Raw genomic sequence first — 22,626 nt, 5'->3', positions numbered from 1 at the left:
GTGAACACAGACAGCTTTGTCTATTTATAGTGGTTCTCTTTTGAGCTGTTAAGGTAGATGCTGAGATTGCTGATAGCGAACCAGCCGGGTGGATTATATGCTCGTGCTCGTCTTGAAATTTGTGAGTTAAACATCATTCACTGAAGCACGTCGCGATCATGCACAGTGATCCTCCTTACGTTCGTGATATTCTTCCCGGTCCATTCGCGTCTGCGTTACCATTTGTTTGTTATTTGGCGTGAGACATTTGTTTAGTTGGGCAGAGTGAGAACCTGAAAGCGTGTGCGAAAAGCTTACAACCCTGAGCTGGTGATTGAGCAGACACCTGATGCTAGGCGCTCTACTGATTGGGGAGGGGCCATGCATGCTCGGACGCTCCATTGCATCATCGATCCCCCGTTTTAGCCCCGCCCAAAAATTCCTGAACAGAGAATTGGTGAAAAACTGTTTAACAGTTTAACTCCACTATTAAGTACTACATACTTCTGAGTCTTTGTAATGTGTTTCATCTATAATGTGTTTAGAAACAATTCCCAGAATTCTCTTTACCCAGACTTTAACCTTGATCTGTAACATTTTTTAGAGAAAAGCAGAAATGAATCTCATGTAGCCTCGCAGTTTGAAAAAAAAAAGCACAGTATATGCACATAACAGAAATCTGCAGGGCATTGCACCAGGATAGCCGATAAAACACACATTTTTTACAAGTATAGATAAATACTTTACACTATACTGTAAACATGAACATTGCTGTCTTTAAAAAATCTCCAGTATTTATAAAAGCGGAGTTCTGACTTCTGAGGTTTATTCAAAGCCGTTGTTAAAAGGGACAGTACAAATTTGGTCATCATTTATTCACCCTCATGAGGTTTAAAACCTGTGTATGACTCTTTCTTCTGTAGAAAAGAAAAGAAGATATTTTGAGAAATGTGTCCATACAATGGAAGTCAATGGGGACCCGTGTCGCTTGCTGGAAGAACTGTTTGTTCATTTTTAATAATTAATATTATTTACACATGGTAAAATCACTGTAATGCATGCATCTTATGGCATGGCCACCAATAAACTTTCACGTGGAATAGGCTACCTTTCCATATAAACATTTATGTTTACACAAACTTGTTAAAATTATATTCTGACACACACACACACACGCACACACTAACTACTGCATATTGACAACATAACCATAAATGGATATGCAGCGACTCTCATTAGTGATTCAGTCCCGATGGTTACATTTACATGTCTCATGTCTCTAATTGAAATCTTGTTCTTTGTGGTCATCAGACCAGACCACTGAAACTGTGTAGGGCTGGACTGAAGCTGGTGAGAGAATCAGGTCATAAGTAGTTCAGATCTTATCTTCAATTGAATGATGGAGGAACACAGACCTTTGTTATGTAAATAAAGTGTTACATCACCCACTGGCATTATAGGGAGCATCTTTATCCTGCATTAATGAAGGTCTCTTACCACCATGTCTCATTGCTCAACTTAACATGGACTGAATGATCAAATCATGAATGAATCAACATTAATTCATCATATACAGTTACAAGTACTGTAACATTGAAATCCTATATCATTATAGACCTAAATAAATAACAATAAGCCTACAGTAAAAGACACATTAAAAAAATCATAAAAAAAATATACTGCAAATTTACTGCAGCTAAATTGAACTGTGTAGTAGGCCTATTATTAATAAAAAAAAGTGTGACATCATCAAGGAGGGGTTTCCAGGATACCGGCTGCCACCTGAAGCTGTTCAATTAAACAGTGAGACGAGAGACAGTGAGTCTCATAAGTGATTGTGTTCTCTGGCTGTCCTCGGCAACAAGCGTCTTCTAACATCTACACAACAACACAAGATATCTAAAGGTATGATTTCTCTATAACCATTTGCATATCTGTTTTATATGAGAGCTCTAGATTTTATCTAGATTTATATGTGAAGATTTTTGTTTGTTGTAGTGATTTGCCATTCGAAAAGAACAATAGTTCACTAATTAAATATCATGTTTTTTTCTGCACATGGCATCATGATATTTATTCTTTGATGTATGGTACTTGTATATACCATAATTCTTCAGTTTAGTGGGGTCTGATTTTTGTATATTTTAAATTTGTGACTTGTTCTCTATTTTTAATATTTTGTATATTTCTATATATATTTTAAATATTTTTGGGTTATTTTTCTCAATATGCATTATACCTTAAAGTTTATTAAACATGGTTGTCGGTCTGACAACATGCTTTATAGCGATCCGTGTTCTTACACTAAATAGGGTCGTCACAATCTGACTCTTTAAAGCAAAATATAAACAGTTAAACTAGCTATAAAATGATTTATAAAACAAAAACAGCCTGAAAAAAACCATCTGTATACAACCTAGTGTAAAAGATAACATATCAGACACTTCAAACTCTTGTTTTGATCAAAACATATTGTAATAAATTGCATTACAATGACAGACTGTCAATTGTCCTGTCATATGTTGTTTGCACACATGCACTTTATGTAGTCTTGTGTAATGACAACTTTTTTTAGTTGTCATTCTTAGTTTCTATTTTTTAACTTTTTTAACTATTTTTTTATAGAGAATGTGAATCTGACGTCATGCCCTATGTTGCAGTGGAGCCGCCATCTTGGGAGGATCATACTCCGCTGCTATTATTGTTTTGATATGTACCGTTACTGGTTTTGTTTGATATATGGAGAAATCGAAAGTGAAAGAACCAGGGGCTTTTCCTGAATGACTCCGCGTAATGATATTGCAGTTTTTAACACAGCAAGACCGACCTACCATAGTTATATTTCCTAATTAAACTAGAAAAACAAACCACTGGATTGAACGCCCTAGCAGTCATCCTCCCAAGATAGCGCAACATTCAATGTGGCGTGATGCCGATTAACAAGCTTTATAGGCTATAGTTCAAGGAATGGACTACGTGCACGTAGCCTTGAGACGTACTTCTGACTTGAAATCTCAGGCTCACTAGGTTCCAGTCATGTATTTATGGGGCGTTGCTCCCTGTGAAACCTAAATGGTTAAAAATAAGATTTTTACGTACATACTTAATCAGCGACATAAGAAGAAATATTCTAAACATCACTAGATACATAATCTTCAAAAGATCTGAGAAAGCAATGGCTGGTGAACGATAGCGTTTCACTTTTTCTCCTCACACACAGCTCCTTTGCAGACATTTAACCGCCGAACGCAAATCACAGGAGGCTGAAGAAGACTAACAGGGAATCATAGCAGCACTGTTTGGATTAAACCACTACACACTTCAAATACTGCAGTGTTTCATGCGTGAGAGAGCAGGGACCTGACGAACACTCGCAATACGTTTTTATTAAAGGGGTCATATGGTGCAAATACATGTATTTCTGTGTCTTTGGTGTGTTATAAGTTGCCCATGCATGTATTAGACACGTAAAATTGCAAAAATTAAAGTGTCGGAACAAAAGATGCATTCTATCTAAAAGCGAATGCTCACCCAGCCCTGCCTGAAACGCCTCGTGTAACCACACCCCCACAAATCTACGTCAGTTCTTGGTATGATTTGACTAAGACCGCCCAAATGTATACACAAGTGAGGTGGGCGTACCTGTCAGTACAATTGCTTTGGAACCTAATGTTGCAAATATGGTAAGAGGCGCTACATTTCCGTCACATGTTGCAGTATTCGACCAATCACTACGCACTGGTTAACTGGCCAATCATAGCACACCTCGCTTTTCAGAACGATGAGCTTTTTAAAAAATCTGCTCGTTTCAGAGAGGCGGGGCAAAGAGGAGATACAAACATGCACGGTAGTGAAACATACAGCGTTTTTGAACCTTAAATCGAGTATAAACATTGCATTACATCTAAAACAAACGATAATATTAGTTTTAGCCATGTCATATGACTCCTTTAACTGTTTGGATCATCACTATGTTGTGTAGTTTTTTATTGACAAATGTAATGCTATCAATGTAAATGCAAGTAAATGCAATTTCTGTCAATAACTATAGGCGTATGTAAAAAGTGTAGAAATAACGTTTAAGGATAAATGCCACAAAATTTTGCGCAGTTACTACACATTGCAATTTTAAAATACTCATATTTTTAAATACTTTGCAATGTGAATGAACTAAATTTTAAAATAATTTTAAATCCACGTAGAACATTTAACAATCATTGTATGTTTGTTTGTTTATTGTCGTTAAAATGTATGAAATATAATCTATGAGACTAACACCATTTAGGAAAGCGATGGACTGCTGCAGGGTGCATACAACGGCTTTATTATTCAGGAGTTGAGAATATGTTTATAAATCATATTAGGGGGTGAACTTCTGCTAATTTAAGATCTGTCATTAAAACCCACATTAAAGAGATACTTCACCCAAAAATTTAAATTCTGTCATCATTTACTCACCTTCGAGTTGTTCCAAATCTGTATAAATATCTTTGTTCTGATGAACACAGAGAAAGATATTTGGAAGAATGCTTATAACGAAACAGAGCTTGCCCCCTATAGACTCCCATATAGGAAAAACAATTTCCTCCTTGGTTTTATGTAGCATTACGTAGCACGTTTAATTTCACTGTGTAGCCTAAAAACTGTACAAAGCTAAGCTACTCTGACTGTGATAAACTTTAAATTTAAATTCTCCTTATTTCTGGATGTTACGCATTTTGTAACGTGTCATATGGTTAATTACAATAGTAGCTCATAGAATTAAATTTGCAAAATTATTTTGTTTAAAGTCCCAGTGAAATTAAAAATTACAATTCTTATTTTTTCATGAAATATTGCAGCGTTTATAGTAAATATCTTATCAATGTGTGTAATTTTCTTTTTTAAATGAATGTACCCTCATAATCAGTCCCTGCAGGATTTTGCGATTGTGCGATCGCAGAATTTAGTGCACAATCAAACAAACTTCGCAAAATTTGTGGCAATTTGCAAAATTTAGAGGTTGTCGTAGATTTTCTGCATAATTTGGCCGAAGACGCGCCCTATGTGACATCATCACATCGCGCATTTCGTCAAAACCTGCTCCAAAAGTCAAGCAGAGATGCTATGGAAGGGAGATAGAAGGGTCTGTAACACTTACAATTTGCTAACATCCATCGCCATCTATTAAAAAAAACTAGCCTCTGGTCTCCTTTCCTTCGTTCCGTTGAAGGCGTTAGCATTAGCCATTTGGCTGAAGGTTGCAGGCTAGTGGCTTTGAGTCAAGTCAGCCTCACCGATGTGTATGTCACGTTCTTAAACAACACACCTGGAAACAACATAAAGCCATCTAATCTATGAAGAAAGCTGTCATCACAATCAACTAAACGCTGATTTCTGAAAATTATGCGAGGTTCATGGCATAAACTCATAAATGTTATCGCAGAGACATTTCCACAACCATAAACATGAAGTGGCATGAAGCGAAACGTGATTGGTTGCTAGACTTGTCAGTCAAAATGGCCTCTTGGGAGGGCCTTAAACATACCTTCCGTATGAATCTGCTTGCATGCCTTTTAATCATAGGAAATGCATAAATAATGTTTTCACAGGTGGTAGTTTAAAAAAAGAACCCTATTTGCCAATTCAAGTAGTATTTTTAACTCGGTAAAACCCCCCTGCAATTTTTATTGCAAAATTTGAATAAAGCCCCTACAAAATTAAGCATTTTTGGCCGCAGAAATCACTAAAAATCTCCGCAAAATCCTGTGGGGGCTGCATAATCTTCAGTTAAAATCTGAAAATGCACTTCCGCACTGAAATGACTATCCATCTCAAATGACCTAAATTAGACGGTTTGGGCGGAGCATCCGTTAACTCCTCCCCTTCAACGGTCAGTCTGCAGCCAGTTTCATTTCAAAATCAATTCAACAGCTGTTTTTACACATTCGCAGTGAAAACGCAAGCCACGCCCACTAATTTCTCCTTTGAAATTCCTTTTACTGGGAAATGTGTAAGAATACGGAAGTAAAAACGATCGCAACTTCCGGTTCACGGGGACTTTAAACTCATTCGTCGTGTTCGGCCGTCTACGTCAAGCAGCACACACGTGCACTACATTTCCCATCATGCTTAGCTCGTCGCTTCCGTGACGACATTTTCCACGTGAGCTTCTTCAGCTGAGCGCTGCAAAGATGAAAGGCTGGGGTTGGTTTAAAACGTTCACATATTGCATGTTCTTCTAGCTACAAATGTCACGGTTGTCTCTCATATGGATTTAATGGTCGTTACACTTTGGCGATCGTAAAAACGGATGAAGAAAATACAGAAAACTACCGGTGGATAATGGAGCTACACAAACACTTCTGATGAGACATATAGGCGCTGATTTAACGCAGCGATGATCTTATTCGTGCCATTCATTGTCACACTGTGTGTTTTTATAAACATGTTTGTGATGAATAACATCTGATCGTGATATCACGCCGTGCATTTGTACACGAGTGTGTTCAAAGAAGTAGAGTGCGGGAATGCATCAGTGCGGGGGTGTCTGTCTGTCCTCTCACTGCAGTCTCACAAAAACATGTGCATCATATCTCACTGCCATTATATGATCAGTCATGTTACTTCATTGTTTACAGGGGGTGGAAGATGGAAACCTTGGAGAAATTGAGCAAAGACTTAAAGGCATCACATCAGCCGGATAAGATCGAGCATTCCAGACAAAATGGTGAGATTTTTTTTGCCTTTTTGAGAATTAAGTGTTTGTGTCCTAGCAAAAATATATTTATCGGTCTTTATGTTATGTGGAATGTAAAAACAAGCTTTCTGTCGTCTCAAATAAGTAGAAATATTGAGGAATTTTTAAATGGTTAGTCCTGAGAAAATCATGGAAATTGATCGAAAGTCATAAAAATGAAGAAGTTAAAATTATATGAAGATGAAGAGTTTATTTGCAAAAACAGATCACTTTAAGTCATGTTTTTATTGTGCATTCCAAATAATATAAAAATACAGCTAACTAACACAATAACATCGTCGTTACACAATAGAAAACATGATTATGAAAATTAGGGCTGTCGATAAACCGACGATAAATATCACGTGAGTTGTGCACATCTTTTGAGTGAAGTACGGGAAAATGCTGTTGCATCCGAAAGCCAGAGGGCGCTCTCGTGCGGAAACTCCAAATGCGCAACTGCAGAAGAAGACCATAACACCTTCTAGAATCTAGGAAATGCCTATGGACGTCTTTTTATCACTGTTACTCAAGCCTCATCAGGTATTTTTATGATAATAAAGTATATTTATAATGATCATGTTTGACGGGTGTTGCTTTTTCAAAAGCACACTATAAGCGACTCAAACTCGCACTGCTTTTAGATCGAGCAGCATTTCCTACTGATCCCAGAGCCGTGCTTCACGGACAAGCGACGCATAAAAAAATATCGACACATTGCATATCGCAGCCAGCTTGATTTCAATAGGATTTAGTGGTATCGCGATAAATTATCGTGCAGCCCAGGTTTCTGTTTTTGCACATGAACTCTTCATATGTTTAGATATCTAGTTATGATCAGGTATACAGAAGGAAATGATAGAAATTGCTTTTGTAAATAAAAAAATATTCACTTTAGTCGTGAACGTCTAAAAATGATTATGGGATACTATTTATTGTTCAGTTCAGACTTTCTTCACATCAACTACAAACTTACATTTAGGTACCAAAAGTCCAATTTCAAAGTTTACGTTTCAGATACACTTAACATCATTTTGCATTACTACTTGCTTGACAGAATGTGGAAACAATATAGCACAAAAGTTCTTGAATCAGATCTGACAGTCGGACATTGATTTGTTACTTCTGAAGAACGTTTCATGTCATGTTTTACAGTTTCCCAACATTTCCTGAATACAAATGAATGTTTGGAGATTGGATGATTACTGTCTATTATGCACACTCTCAAAGTAAATATTAAAAAGTAAATAACTAACCTACAATAATTGGAATTTGGTAAATTGTTTGTATTGTTTTGTTGACTTCAAAAACTCACTTAAAAAAACAACAACTAGGGATTAAATTTGGCTATGGATAATATTAGTTACTGAGTGATGTTTATTCATTTCATTGTTCATTTAATCTAGGCATGATTGCCAAAAATCTGCTCAACTCTCTCAAGATTCGCAATCGTTTGCAGCTGCAACCCATTTCTCGTTCAGCATGTGCCACTGGTAAGTACTGTTTGGATTATTCAGCATGCTGTGTAATATGTTCAGAGTTAAATAAAATACGTTATAATGAAATGTAAATAAGAAAGGAAGTGTTGCTGTTTCCATGTAAGCGTTTTCTCAGTGTCGTGCGCAGCGTTTGTTTTCATTTTAATATTGCACCTCCTGATGTGGCTGATGTGCAGACACTTCATGTTCAGCAGCAGCCGGAGGAAAATCCAGTCAGATATTGTCACAACAGCTGTTTGCTTGCGTCGTGTTAACCAACATGCAGATAGTCACTGAGCGTAACTGTAAATCAGCGGAATGGCTGTCTGAAGTGAGATATGTGGGAGTATTAATGCTCGAGTCGTGCTGCTGTGGATAAAAAAAACTCTCGGCTCCATTTATGAGGGTCCTGGTTGACCCTCAATGGCAGACAGGTGCCTTATAGGGGAAATGTAAAGGGCTCCCCCTCACCAGCATGTCCATCTATTACAGCAATTTACAAGTCCTCATATTAAAGTTTGATACATTCATTTCTTAGGTTTTCCAAAATGAGTTCACTACTCTAAAATAAAAGGTTGGTTTTGTATTTTAAATCAATCTCTCTTACGCTTCCTACTTCAATTAATTTGTTTCTCATGCTCCTAAAAACATTTGAATTTATAGGCTTAAAGGGACAGTTCACCCAAAAATGAAAATTCTGTCATCATTTACTCATCCTCAGGTTGTTCCAAACCTGTAAGCATTTCTTTGTTCTGCTCAACACAAAGGAAGATATTAGGAAAAATGTTGGTAACCAAACAGATCTCATCCCCCATTGACTCCCATGGTATTTATTTGACCTGCTGTGGCAGTCAATGGGGGATGAGATCTGTTTGGTTACTGACGTTCTTACAGATATCTTTCTCTGTGTTCATCAGAACAAAGAACTGTATACATGTTTGGAACATCCTGAGGGTGAGTAAATAAAGACAGAATTTTCATGTTTGGGTGAGCTATTCAGTGAAGCTGAAACCAATGCAAACCCAACCCCAGTTATCAATGGAAAACTGACCCGAAACCAACAGGTTGTCTCTTCCTGTTGGGTTGGATAGGAGACCTTCACTATGATTCCCTTCATACCGAGGGTAAATATTTATAAGTACATTAAAGCTTTATTTTATTTATATTGTCTAAAGTGTTGTATTTGGTAATAAACCACAAGTCTTTTTTCTTTCACTGAGGTGTTATCTTTTTCAGGGACTGACTGCAATTCTTGTCACATGAAGCTTGTTGAAATCATTGGCTTCTTTCTTTCTATTTGTTATGTTATAAAGGCTCCTGTCCGGATCTGATGAGTAGGAACGAGCAGCCTGACCCCCGGCCGCTTGCCATGGCCCTCACACCCCAGCTGCCCCCCAGGACCCATCGGCCCCTGTGTCTCTCTGTGTCCTCCGACAGCAATGGACGCTTTAAAGCTTTGGAGACCCAGGAGTGGAAGAACAACCTCAAAGCTCAGGTGAGGCGACGTTCAGTCGACAGTAAGCAAAGAGCTCTGGAGGGAAAATACAGTAAATTGTTGTTTTGTTGTATTGCATTAATGTGTAGTTCTGTTTATTTCAGCTGGTAGTGCTGTCTTATTGTCGTTTACTGTTGCTTGGTCTCTGAGGTGTGGAATTGTGGGTAGTATAATGTGGGCGACACAAATTGCAATGTTGGCCCTTGATTGAAATGTCACAGAAAGATGTGTTTCAAAAGTAGTGAGCTGACTAGCCGTCTACTGCCTGTCACTTTTTATTTATTTATTTGCCCTCATAATCTTCTGTTAAAATCTGAAAAAGCACCTCCGCCCTCTAGTGGCTATCCGTTTCAGATGACGTCAGTTAGACGGCTTGGGCAGGGCAAAGCCGTTAACTCCTCCCCTTCAACTGTCAATCTGCTGCTAGTTTCATTTCAGAATGGAATGCCTGTTTTTATACATCCATTCGAATCACAATGGAAAACACAAGCCACGACCACTATTTTTCTCAGTCGATATTCCATGGCACTCGGAAAGGTGTCAGAATACGGAAGTAAAAACGATCGCAACTTCCGGTTCACAGGGACTTAAAAGGATACTTCACCCAGAAATGAAAATGATGTCATCATTTACTCACCCTCAGATTGTTTCAAATCTTTATACATTTCTTTGTTCCGATGAACACAGAGAAAGATATTTGGAAGATTGTCAGCAATTTTCAGTTCTGGGACATCATCTGCTACCATAGTAGGAAAAAAATGTTGTTTGTTTTATTGAACAGAAAATTAGATATTTAAATTATTTAGGAAAACAAACAGTACTGGGGCACCTTTGACTACCATGTAGTTTTTCCTACTATGGTAGTAAATGATGTCAACATTCTTCCAAATATCTTTCCAAAAAACACTTTGTGGTCTTTTCCCAAAGTTTGCATGCTTGTCATTCAAGAAGCACTAAATATATCTCAAACTTTGGTATCTCCTGTACATTTACAAGGCTCTATATGGTACAACCCCAAATATAAGGGGATCTCAATGTGGTTCCATGTGCAAACATTCTTTTCAAGTGATGAAATACTGTGTTTGTTGCTGACAGATGGAACAGGCCCACAGTGCCGGCGCTGCCAGCAGCACAGGTTCCCTAGAGAGAGCGTCGCTCTTTTGCGCTTCAGGTTCCACGACTGCTTCCAGCTCTGGCCTCTCCAGTCCAGTGGAGCATCTCACCAAGAGCAAGTCTTCAAGTCGCTTCTCTCTCTTCTCCCCTCCATGGAACAGCAGCTCCGAATCCGACTCCAACCCTCCCTCCCGCTCCGGATCCAAGAAAATGCGTAACTACAGCCGCAGGGCAGTTCCCTGCGGAGCAAAGACGGGCCCCGAGACCCCAGAACCCAAGCAGAACATCTCTGAGCACTTCCAGTACTCAGAACCAGTCATATCCAAAGTCACAGATTGCATTTATGTTGGAAACCTGAACGCGGCTTACAGCGGACGCACGTTGTGCCGTAACAACATCGACAGCATCATCGACATGAGCAGTCTTCCCGGGGAGACTTGTCTGAGACTTATTCCCTGCACTTGTTCGAGAGGGGTGAAGCACAGCTGGTCTCGACTCAAAGTGGACATGAGCGATCTGCCGGACGCCGTCCAGGAAGGCCTGGCTCTCAAACACCGCTGCTTCGAGGACATCAACGAATGCATCGACGCCTCCACGGAAAAGAGGAAGCGCGTGTTGGTGCATTGTCGTGACGGGTTTTCGCTCGCCCCCACCTGCATTATTCAGTACCTCATGGTCAAACAAAACATGAAGCTCATCGCCGCCTACGAGCTGCTCAGAGCCAAACACCCCGTCAACATTCGCGAGTCCCATCAGAACGTTCTGGTGAGTCTGGAAAGAGCTCTCAGACCGGGTGGCAACACGGACCCAGAGTGCTTTAAACAGGCCATATCACGGAAAGTGGCCTGGTCCTGATGGAACGTACGCTGGGGAACCACAGTTTTGTACTTGGTGTTTTTATTTCGTTGAACGGTGAAAGGCAGCTTTTGTTTGTGGTTGAACTAAATCGTTTACTAAAGTAAAAATGATGTCATTTACATTTACCCTCATGATTTTGCACTCCTATAACTGAACATTAACATTTTGAAGAAAGGAGGAATTTTGAAGAAAGTAATGATATTTGTTTTCCAGTTAAAAAGAGTGAAGAGTTTGGAAAGCTTTAGAAAGTATTCAGAAGCATTCATTTTTGTCTTGTTTTCGTAAAATCACAAATAGGGCTGTCCAACAATTATTCGCCACTAATCGTATGCAAAATAAATGTTTATTTTATAATACATGTTCGTGTACTGTGTATGATAATTGTGTATATATAAATACACGCACATACATGTATATATTTAATAAATATTTACATGTAAATACATTTTATAGCTATATATAACTTCTATATAACCTCTTATATAAGCGCCCCTATTTTTGAGCATTTTATTGATTTCAAAAACAAGTTGTTATACACATGTATTATTTGAACACAAACCTTTATTTTGCATACGATTAGTCACGAATAATCGTTTGACAGGCGTAATTGCAAATAAATAGAAAAGACCAGTACATTCTTAAAAAAAATCTGTCTCTTACGAAAAAAATGTCATATGAGTTTGGAACATACAGTTTTCATTTTTGTGTGAGCTGTTGCTTTTAAATTGAACTGGATGTCAAGGTGTGCGAGTACTAACTGTGAAAATAAGCTATTCAGTGGCCATTATAGAAAACATAGCTGGACATTTTCATTAATTCGTTTTGCTTCTATTGAACTGAAGAAAACAAACTAACACAGAGATGCTTTATGCAGCTGCTAAACAATGGGATGTGTCTGGGAATATAATTTTTGGTAACGCTTCACAATAAGGTTGGATTTGTTAACATAAGTAAATGCATTAACACTAGAACCGCCAGAGTTCGCTGTATATCTAAAACCGCCAGCGGGTAAAATTTACCCATGCACATGAATATTTTGTTGATATGGCTAAAAAACTTATTATGTCACTGTTTTATGTGACTGTCATCACAAAATAATGTCTAGAGACATGAAATTATAATTTTTAGTTATCCGCTATGTTTTTGTGCTGTTGACTTTTTTATGTAAAGTAAGAAAATCACTTTTCTTAGCGGTATAATAATTGGTGCAACGATAAATTCAAACAACAGTTTCACCTAAATAAATATGAATTTGTTTAGTTATATCATTTATAAGTCGGACAAGAGAACAAAACATGGGGTAATCATAAACATAAAGACAGGACGTACATTTGACCCGATGGCGCTTATTGGTATAAAAGCCCTGCATTTTAATCTGGTTTTATCTAAACAATTTTTAACAACGGGATTGTAAATAACACAATTTTAGTAAAAGTCAATGACTGGGAGACTTGGATATTTTATTAATAATCTGTTATGTACATTTGAAAAACATCCACGGGTAAATTTTACCCTGTGGCGGATCTAGTGTTAACTAACATGAACTAACAATGAGCAATATTATTTTTCTGCGTTTATTTATCTTTGTTAAAATCAATACAGTTATTCAGGTTACTTCATGGTGCATGACTTACGTTTGATAAAAAAACATTTTATTAAATGATGAAATTAACATGAACTAATATGAATAAATGTTGTAGAAGTATTGTTCATTGTTAGTTGGTATTAGCTAACGCATTAACTAATGTTAACAAATACAACCATATCGTGAAGTGTTGTTTTAATGTACAGCAGTACCGAATTATGCTAAGGAAATTTCGTGAAGAGCTCTCAGGAGACCAAATGATGTCACGTTTGAATGCAAAACACCACTACTGAAACTGAAACATCAACCTTGAAGACACAAAAATCACAGTTCTCATAACAGATTGAGATGTCGACATGATGTCGCCTTCGTTGGGCTCCTTATTCATTGGCAACTGGTGATATAATTTTTCTCTGCGTTTAACCAGGGTGGAAAAGATAAACAGAGTAGTCCTCTGTGAGGAATTATTTCATTTACTACGTGTCTTTTACATTTGCGGAGTGTCTTTTTCAATGTAATATTCAATTATCCATTTCAGTGCTTGGAAAAATGTGAATTTTGTGATTGTGTAAGCATTGACACACCCCACTTTTAACTTTTATGGAGTGTTGGTATTTGAATTCTGAATTGTGGAGCAGTGCTGAATTGCAGGTTTAAAATTGCACTAACCACAAAGAAAATGCACATGGCAGTAGTTTAAGTTTTTTCACACGTATCTTATTTTGATTTAACGTTGCGCAGTGAACATAGATCAGATTATTTTTTGATGACGGTAATGTTTATGCTTGGCTATAATGATTGTTGTTCATGGTTTCTATAGTATTTTTTTTTGGTTAGCTGTTTAGAAAAATTTAACAACCCAGCTAGCACACGAATGTCACCAAGAGATTAACTTTTTTTAAAATTTCGTTTACACTCAGACAAGATACATTTTTATAGGCTAGCTAATCAGAAATATGCGGTGGCGATAATACCTGGTGTGTTTTACCCCCGGCGTGTGTTTTGATGTTAGATCGCTAACGTTATAATCAACGGAAATGTCTACGAAAGTTAAACATTGAGTTTTCAACTATAAAACTTAATTGTTTACTTTTGCTGCTTGCTTCCAGTGCATTGTAATGAAACATGAAATAATTCACAGGACTACGTTAATGATTTCGAAGAATGTAAATTTGCTAATTTGAAGATATTTACAGATTTTTGCCCACAAATAGTTTTTGTCTACAATTTTTTTTAAATTTCCATATTATGCACATTTTTATTGCCGTTATAAGTGACGTGCGTGTGCTCGCTGGTTCTTTAATATTCGACTGGTAAGCAGTGATCATTATGTTTGGATATTTAGTGGTTTGGTGTGGAAAGAACCTCCTTTTGGTTTTGGTGCCTTTTGTTTGAACTCGTCCAGTGTGATTATTGTGACATTCACACGCACACACTGTATGCACTCATCAGGTATGAACAAAATGTCGTCTTAATGCTTTGACATGTTCAGGAAATGCTTCATGTTGGTGTAATTTTGTGACGTGTGGCAGAGATCAGGTCCATCTGAATAATTCTTGTATAAAGGTCCATTACAGTGCTCGCAGTGAACAGTGCCTGTATTTCATCTGGCGTGATGGTGATGTCAATCAATGTAATCATGACCTCTCTTCTACAGGCCTGCTATTGGCTTCAGATATTAGCAAAGCTATATTTAGGTTCAAATGGAACATTTACTGTGGCTTTACTATATTCATTACACTGTAAAAAATTCACTCCTCAAGCTTTCTAGTGACCTGTTGCATTTAACTTTTTCAATAGATGCAACAAATCACTTGAAAATGTTGGGCTCTGTTTTTTTACAGTGTAGCCTATTTAAATATATTTTTGGATGGTTGGTCTCGCCCTGTAAAGGTCTAACAAAATAAACTCTCAGGTTAACTTATTGGCCTAGAAAACATTCTCAAATAGGTAGAAAGCAGAATAATGTGAGACGATGTATTTTCCCTATCACGTTTTGGAGTACAATGCATTTGAATATGTTGATATTAAAGAGAAACTGATGCACTGATCATTTTTAATGTTTGTTTTTCTTGAGGTAACTATTACTTCATTTTTTATATCTAAAGCTTTCAACCAATTTCTAGAAGGTTTAAAAAGGTGTCCCGCTCTATTTGTCCTCCATTATTTGGGCAAACTATATAGTCCTGCCACAAACCACTGGAATTGTGTTTACAGAAAATATGACTATTATAGACAAAGTTTTTTAGGACTTCAAAGTGATATCTGTTAGACAGTTTTTTTGTGTTGTTGCAAATACATTTTTTACAGCAGGTGTTATACTAAATTGCAATGAAATTCTTGTAAACCATTGTATATCCGCACATGCAAGAGGCCAGTGATGATGTTACAACATTCAAAAATCTTCAGTCTGTTATACAGCAAATAAAAAAATTAAGCAATGTCTTCCAACAGCTAAAGATTTAGTTTAACTTATATCAACATTCTTCCAGGTAAGTATATTATGGCATACAGTACTTTTGTGTATTTGGGTGACCTGACCTGAATTTTTATATAAAACCAATATATGTTTTTAAATGAAATACATTTTTAAAAGTTGTTCTTTTTTTAGGATCACGTCTGTTTCCACCTGTTCCTTTAAATTCTCTAGTCGCTCTATTCTGGTTCTTTAATTGCCACATTTCTCAGACTCTCCCCGGTTCTTCTTTTTCTCTGTTTGCCAGCTTAAGCCAATTACACCATTAGATTCGAGTGCCTGGGGTGGAAGAGTCCCAGATAACCATCAGCACCCCAACCAGCCGTTTCCAAACAGAAATAGAACATTAAGAAAGCTGCATCTCCCTGAAGGCTTATCAGGAGCAAAAGGGTTTCCCCTCTCTCTCTCTGGACCTGCTTGCCATTGCTCTATTTTGAGAGAGATCTTAACATAGTGGCATAGAAAGTAATAATTACATGTTCAGAATGAACTACTAGGGCACCGCATACTGAGAAGTATTGTTTACTGGCTTTTTTGAAAAGTCGTTGAGGACCAAATTGTGTTCTTATTTGTGTGTGGAAATGAGTATCCTTCAAGTGTGCAGATGGTCTACGGTTTCTGGTGAAAGCTTGAAATGCAGATCCATTAACACTCTAACAGCTGATGTTACCAACTACTCATTGTGAGGAGTTTAGGGATGCTGCAATGATTTTATACACAAAAAAAATCTGAAATTTTCTGTCAGCTAAAGCGACAGAAATAAACCGTAAAATAACATTTTTGTCCTGTAAATTACATGTTTCCACCGTTTTTCTTGTAAATTTGCTGTCTTTTTCTGTAATTCTACGTTTCCATGTATTTCAATCCATAAACAGTATTCCATTTTTTTACATTTTACATGGAGAATCACATATTTTACGTGGAAAAAAATAACAGGAAAATTTCAGTCAAATTAAGTACATTCATGGAATTGATCAATTATGTCGAAAAAATAAATAAAAATAGTGAATGAAAAAATCTGGAATGCAATAAGTTGTGTTTAGATGTGTGCGACTGTTCACTATTGCAATGTTGATATTTGTAACTGCAACACACTCAAATGTACTTTCTTATCACAAAAAGAGTACATACTTTTAGGCAAACTGGGACGCAGCAAGTGTGTGCATTATATTACAGGATGTGTTATGCAACATAAAAAAATGAAATGTCACGTGACCACAAAATGCATGTTTGTTTGTTTAGGCAGGAATTTAAAACTTTTTTTAACCATTAATTTAAAATAATAACTCTGTACATGACACATGCCCAGAAAGCGTTCCTGACATCAGTGTTTGCTAGTTATTCATGAACCGAGACTTTTTTATTAAACATTTTTAACTGTTTCAATTTTAATAATAGCATAATAATAACACAATTACAATAATTATAATAATAATGTTATTTTAAAAACAATACATACAATATAAAAACAATACTAAAAATAGTTGTTGTTTCAAATAAAGCTTAGTCAAAAATTCTAAGGCGTCACAAAATGGATGTTATAGTTAATATTCATAGCCACTATTGAAATAATAGAATATAAATTCAGGTATTAATTCATGTGCAAGAGTTATTTTTTAGATTATGAAAAAATACACTTTTGCAAAAAATCTGAAAATACATTTTTCATTCATCATAAATCTGTTTCTTTAAGAAGCTCTCTTTTGTGGGTTAAGAAAGCACTCACACAATGTTAAAGAGGTTATTTATATGATGGGGGAGGGATGAAGGATTTGATATTGTGTTTCAGGTGTGACAGCCCATTGGTTCTCCGAATGAATCTATTGCCATAAAGAGAGAGATGGCATATCCTTGGTCATTTGGGAATGCGATATATACTTAAGATGCCAGCACCCCGCAGAGATCCTATCCTTCCTCCATTATCCCTCCTCTCTGCTTCATCTTACTGGTGAGACCCTGTTTTCTCTCTGCTTATCCCTATTATTCATGTCTTTATCCTTTTGGATTAGCACCTATGTTAACCATCGGCACTGTGGCTTTAAATACAGTCAATGGTTGATCTTGAAAGTTGAATTCTTAGCAGAATTTTTCTTTTTGTGATGGGTTTAGATGATATATTGCGGATCGTGATTTTGTTCTTACAGTATGAGCATAATTTCAATGTGTGTTGGATTTTGTGAAAAAATACACATCTGGCTTTCTCTTTTTCAAATTTCATTTGTCATGGACTTTAACATCACATCCTGGGAAAATAGGCAACTGCTTTTGGAAAATCCTCTACTCTAATAGTTACTTCGGCAAAAACACTTGGTAGATGATAGATAATGTGTTGAGCTGAGTTATGGAAACTTGATCTGTTTGGGCTTTTACATTCGGAGTGTGATATGACAATGTTTACTTTGGTGTCGAGGCAAAATTTAGCATTAATATTAGGCTTGGACTGGCATGCTCAGAATGACACAGAGATATCTTTGGTGCTTTGGACGACGTAATGCTGCTATGGCTTAAATGTGGGGTTTTTGCCAAAAGCTTTGTTCAGATGAAATGCCCATTATTTGCTCACATTAACACCATGATTCACATAGTCAAAACTTAAGATGTACATAAGCCTAGAAGATAGATCAGAGCGATTTAGTTTGATTTTGAACTAATAAGTTGAGACTATTCATCAGTAAAAAAATCATGTTAATCATATTAAAATGTTTTTTTAACATAAGTATTTTCACTGGAATGATATTGATAATATAGTAATGTCACCCATTACCATAAAAATGATGAGGTGGATATTTCATATGAATTCATATAAGTTGTAGATAAATCTGCCTTTGTTTCACGGCTTTAAGGTTTAGAGGTGGGCCTCCATTATTGCTTTTTTCTTAATTATTGCTTTTTTCTTAATTATATGAATGTAATATGAAGTACGTAAGTTATGAAATTAGGCTGGCGGGTGTTATATAACCAAAAAAAATCCAAAATGTGCATTGTTGTGGGTTCCAGGTATGAGGGCTTAAAACAACTGTAAGCATTCAAAACATATTTGATGCATTTTTATTGTCCTCCAAAAAGCCATTTGTGAAAATGTATTTCCTTGATTGTGTTTCAGAAATACATCGACTTAATACTGTTGCAAGTTCAAAAGGGTCAGCATTAAATAGTTGGAAGCAAACCTGTTTTCATGAAAACATCATTAAGTGGTCATCTGAGATGGCATGAATAGAGATGGGGTCATGTTTTGTTCGTCACCCAGAAACAGACTTAGCACAGACCATCTCAATGAATGCAAGAACGCATCTTCACATAAAATAGTTGACTCCTACAGTGCCCATTTTCAACTGTTTGTACAGTTCAAAATAGTGACCTTGTAAATTTACTTTAAAATAAGTGTTTTATTCAATATTTATTTCAAAATAAACACCTTCAGAAGGATCTGGTCACCCTGTCAGGTTTTATGTAAGTGATAATGTATGGGCAGCCAGTTGTTATTGCAGAATAAACCCTGACAGTGATGTGACCAAGACCCAGCGCGAAGTGAAGGAAAATCGCCTTGTTTTTAAAGGTCCAGTATGTGAAATTTAGCAGCATCTAGCGGTGAGGTTACAAATGGCTCACTCCACCGCTCCCCCTCCTTTGGAAGCACTACGGTGGCTGACACAAAACTAAGATGTCATCAAGTTTTTGCTTCTTTGCTGAAGGAGAAAACATGTTTACGAAATGCGTTCTATAGAGCAGTTTGTCCGTTTAGGGTTGCTATAGAAACAACATGGCTAGAAATAGCTCATTGTAAGATAATACAAACATAACGCTACATTATGTAAGTTCTTAATGCACATCTGAAGACATCTGCATATCTGTCAATACATCCTCTTTAATATCGCACATTGCACCTTTAAGTCAAAACACACAGTTCAAACGAGACAAACACACAATTTGGTTTAATTATTTGTAAATATAATCTCACATATGTTATTAAAAAAATGCATATTTATATTTAACTTGTGTGTAATATTAAACTACATCTGTCAAAATGACTTACAGTACCTGGATGACTGCATTAATAGTTTTGCATGGTCATTATCAGGAGATAACTGACTTTGGAAAGTCGCGACTAGCCAATCAGAATCATGTATTCCGCAGCTGACTAAACTGACTGTACATTAAACACTACATATAGAAAGAATCCATTTAATATATATACTGTATTGAGCTAAAATATATCATATGTTACATATCAAGTCCTATCAGATAAAAATAAAAATACGATAACGATTTGAATTAGTGCTGTCAAATCGATTAATCGTGATGAATCAATTGCAAAATAAATGTTTATGTTTATATAATATACGGTATGCCTGTATTGTGTATATTTACATGTGTATGCAAAAATGCACGCACACACACGAACACACGCATGCACATACACACACATATATATACATTGCCCATATTTCTTAAATATATACTTATTAATCTATGAATAAATAATCTATGTAAATTTATATATACTTACTTTTTAATTAAATCCAATTTTTAAAAATTGTTTCTCTTTTACTGCAGTGATTTAAATTATGAGCAGTACTACAGAAAATTTGTTTTAATGTTTATTTGTGAATTGTGTTTTATATCACAGGTTTTTAAAAAAAATCTGCCAAGATGTCGGAGTGAGTAAACCGTTTTTTCATTGATTTTCACCGTTTTTGCGCTGATTCATGTGTTTGTGTATGTTTAACAGCACAGTAATGTAATGAGTTAACAAAGTGAAGGTTGTGTGCTTTTGTTAGTTGCATACATTTGTTTAACACAATGTGTTCTGATCATCAACCTCAACATTTCCAAACCCCTCAGGAAGAAGCTGTCCTCGAGTCGGAAGCATCATCTCAAGGTATAATTTTATATAAAGAGAGAGAGAAGTTGTATTTGAATAATAATAAGTGCATTCTTTGTCTCCCAGAGTTTGATGCTCGCCATCGCTAAAGGTTTACTAGAACAAGAAGAAAAAGATCGAGAAGTGGAGAAGAAGAGATACATGGCAGAGACCTGCCAAGCTCTGTCTCTACCTGGATCTATGCAGGCATTACAGGTAGAGATAAAACGACACAAAACAAGAATAGATGAACGCCAAACCTCTTTCTTGGTTGTCCTATCATGTAGTCACACAAGAATTACTCTTTGTCTCCATGAATGTTAACAGGAACTATGCAGGGAACTTCATCATAAGATCGATGTCATCGATGAGGAGCGGTACGATCTGGAATTGAAAGTGAACAAAAGTGCAAAAGAGGTGTGATAGCTGCGTTTATTATAATCACGATGTGTCATCATTTGTATGTTGTACTGATGGCATGAACATTTACTGACTCTAGATCGAGGACTTGAACATCAAGGTGATCGACCTGAAGGGCAAGTTCAAGAAACCCGTGCTGAGGAAAGTGCGTATGTCTGCTGACCAGATGCTTCAGGCTCTTCTTGGGTCCAAGCACAAGGTCTCTCTGGATCTCAGAGCCAACCTGAAACAAGTCAAGAAGGAGGTCAAAGAGGAGGTGGGCATCACATCTTTAACACAAGCATCTTGGATTTAATGCATTGCTTTTGAAGTACATGCAAATCTTTGCCCTACAAAAGTTTTATCAGAATCTAAATATTTCTTAAACCTTAAGACTAGATATAGACATTGCTTGTTATTTTCTTTAAGGATAAAGAACTGCGTGATGTTGGTGACTGGCGTAAGAACATCGAGGATAAGGCTGGCATGGATGGCAGGAAGAAGATGTTTGAATCCGAGGCATAAATTCTGTTCAATTTAGTTGTGCGTTCAAGTATAACTGGCATAAAACGTAGATGTTTACGTGCCAGAAAAATCTAATATTGAAGGCCCTTCATTCACTTTTTGGTTCTGGGAATAAATGTTATAAATCTGATTGCTCAGTTGCATGTTAAGTATTCAGAAACAAGCATTCTCTATCCATGTACTACTTGTCTTACACAAATAACAATAAAAACATTTAAGTATAATGTTGAGCAAAAAGTCATTTATTAATACATGAAGTCACATGACACATGAAGTCAATGAAAATAAACCAACGGCAGCATTTTTATTACTCCTTGTTACACGCCGGAGAACCTACCGTGCTTCAGTCTCGGCGAAACGCGATACCCTCAGTCCTAACCTCCACCTAGGTTACCGGAAATGCTAGGCTAAACCGTCAATATGCAAAACACATAGTCTAGGGGTTACAGTTTACAACCTAACGAGGTATTCCCTGCTTGCAACTTTCCCTGCGGTGTGTGTTCGAACTTGACCGTGTGACTATATCAGTTATGTGTGTAATGATGTATGGATGCTAAGGGAGACCAACCAGAGAAACTCGCTTAACTGGTGGCGACGATCTTTCTCGGCCTTCTGGGCGAGCCCAATCCTTGCTGCCTCATAGCGGCTAGCCCTCGCGTCTTTCCCACGAATCCACGTGCGAATCAGAGGGTAACTCGCCGCGACGATCCCTTGCGCAACGTAAAGTCCATTTGGAAACCGAAACATAACAAAATGATATAAACCAAAAGAAACTCTCTTCATTGGGGGAAGTAAGTCCAGGGGAGGGCGATAGGTTTGAATATCCAACAGCCGTAGACTCGACAGGCTCACACCCTGCCGCATGCCAGGCTGCACCCCGCCATTGTACTGCCGTCTTGTTCTATGTCCACACCACTGGTATTTCACCTGTGACTCATTACTTCACATCTGGCCACGCCTACCAGTCAGCAGCTCTCTTACGGCTCCCATATCAATATGTATTTTCCCTAACTTCCACTAATCTCATAACATTCCTCCCCCTCAAACAAAAAAATTATACATATACATTTTTTTTAATGACATCCAACCTTAAATAATACTCTTTACATAACTGTAGAAAATATACAAATAAACCCTTC

At 36.9% G+C, this 22,626-nt stretch overlaps 2 protein-coding genes across 4 annotated transcripts; both read left to right on the top strand.

Moving 5' to 3' along the window:
* Positions 1 to 6,056: 6,056 nt before the first annotated feature.
* On the top strand, positions 6,057 to 15,604 carry LOC130552131 (uncharacterized). 3 transcript variants are annotated; one of them, XM_057330248.1, is made up of 6 exons: positions 6,057 to 6,165; positions 6,600 to 6,688; positions 8,104 to 8,190; positions 9,240 to 9,299; positions 9,489 to 9,670; positions 10,766 to 15,604. In XM_057330248.1, exons 2-6 carry the CDS (start codon positions 6,610 to 6,612, stop codon positions 11,636 to 11,638), a joined length of 1,281 nt encoding a protein of 426 aa, XP_057186231.1. In that variant the 5' UTR covers positions 6,057 to 6,165; positions 6,600 to 6,609; the 3' UTR covers positions 11,639 to 15,604. The 3 variants fall into 3 exon arrangements, with proteins under 3 accessions (XP_057186231.1, XP_057186229.1, XP_057186232.1); XM_057330246.1 differs by having other exon boundaries at positions 6,109 to 6,296; XM_057330249.1 differs by lacking the exon at positions 9,240 to 9,299 and having other exon boundaries at positions 6,110 to 6,688; positions 10,766 to 15,602.
* Positions 15,605 to 17,586: 1,982 nt separating this feature from the next.
* On the top strand, positions 17,587 to 21,714 carry tnni2a.1 (troponin I type 2a (skeletal, fast), tandem duplicate 1). The gene is made up of 7 exons (XM_057329339.1): positions 17,587 to 17,650; positions 20,330 to 20,360; positions 20,545 to 20,581; positions 20,651 to 20,779; positions 20,891 to 20,980; positions 21,063 to 21,239; positions 21,392 to 21,714. The coding sequence occupies exons 2-7, from the start codon at positions 20,353 to 20,355 to the stop codon at positions 21,485 to 21,487; spliced, it is 537 nt and encodes a 178-aa protein (XP_057185322.1). The 5' UTR covers positions 17,587 to 17,650; positions 20,330 to 20,352; the 3' UTR covers positions 21,488 to 21,714.
* The last annotated feature ends 912 nt before the right edge of the window (positions 21,715 to 22,626 follow it).

This window comes from Triplophysa rosa, linkage group LG3, assembly GCF_024868665.1.
Source record: "Triplophysa rosa linkage group LG3, Trosa_1v2, whole genome shotgun sequence".
Classification (NCBI taxonomy): domain Eukaryota; kingdom Metazoa; phylum Chordata; class Actinopteri; order Cypriniformes; family Nemacheilidae; genus Triplophysa; species Triplophysa rosa.
The sequence above is the reverse complement of the archived record's forward strand: the minus strand, read 5'-3'. Positions and strand labels throughout refer to the sequence as shown.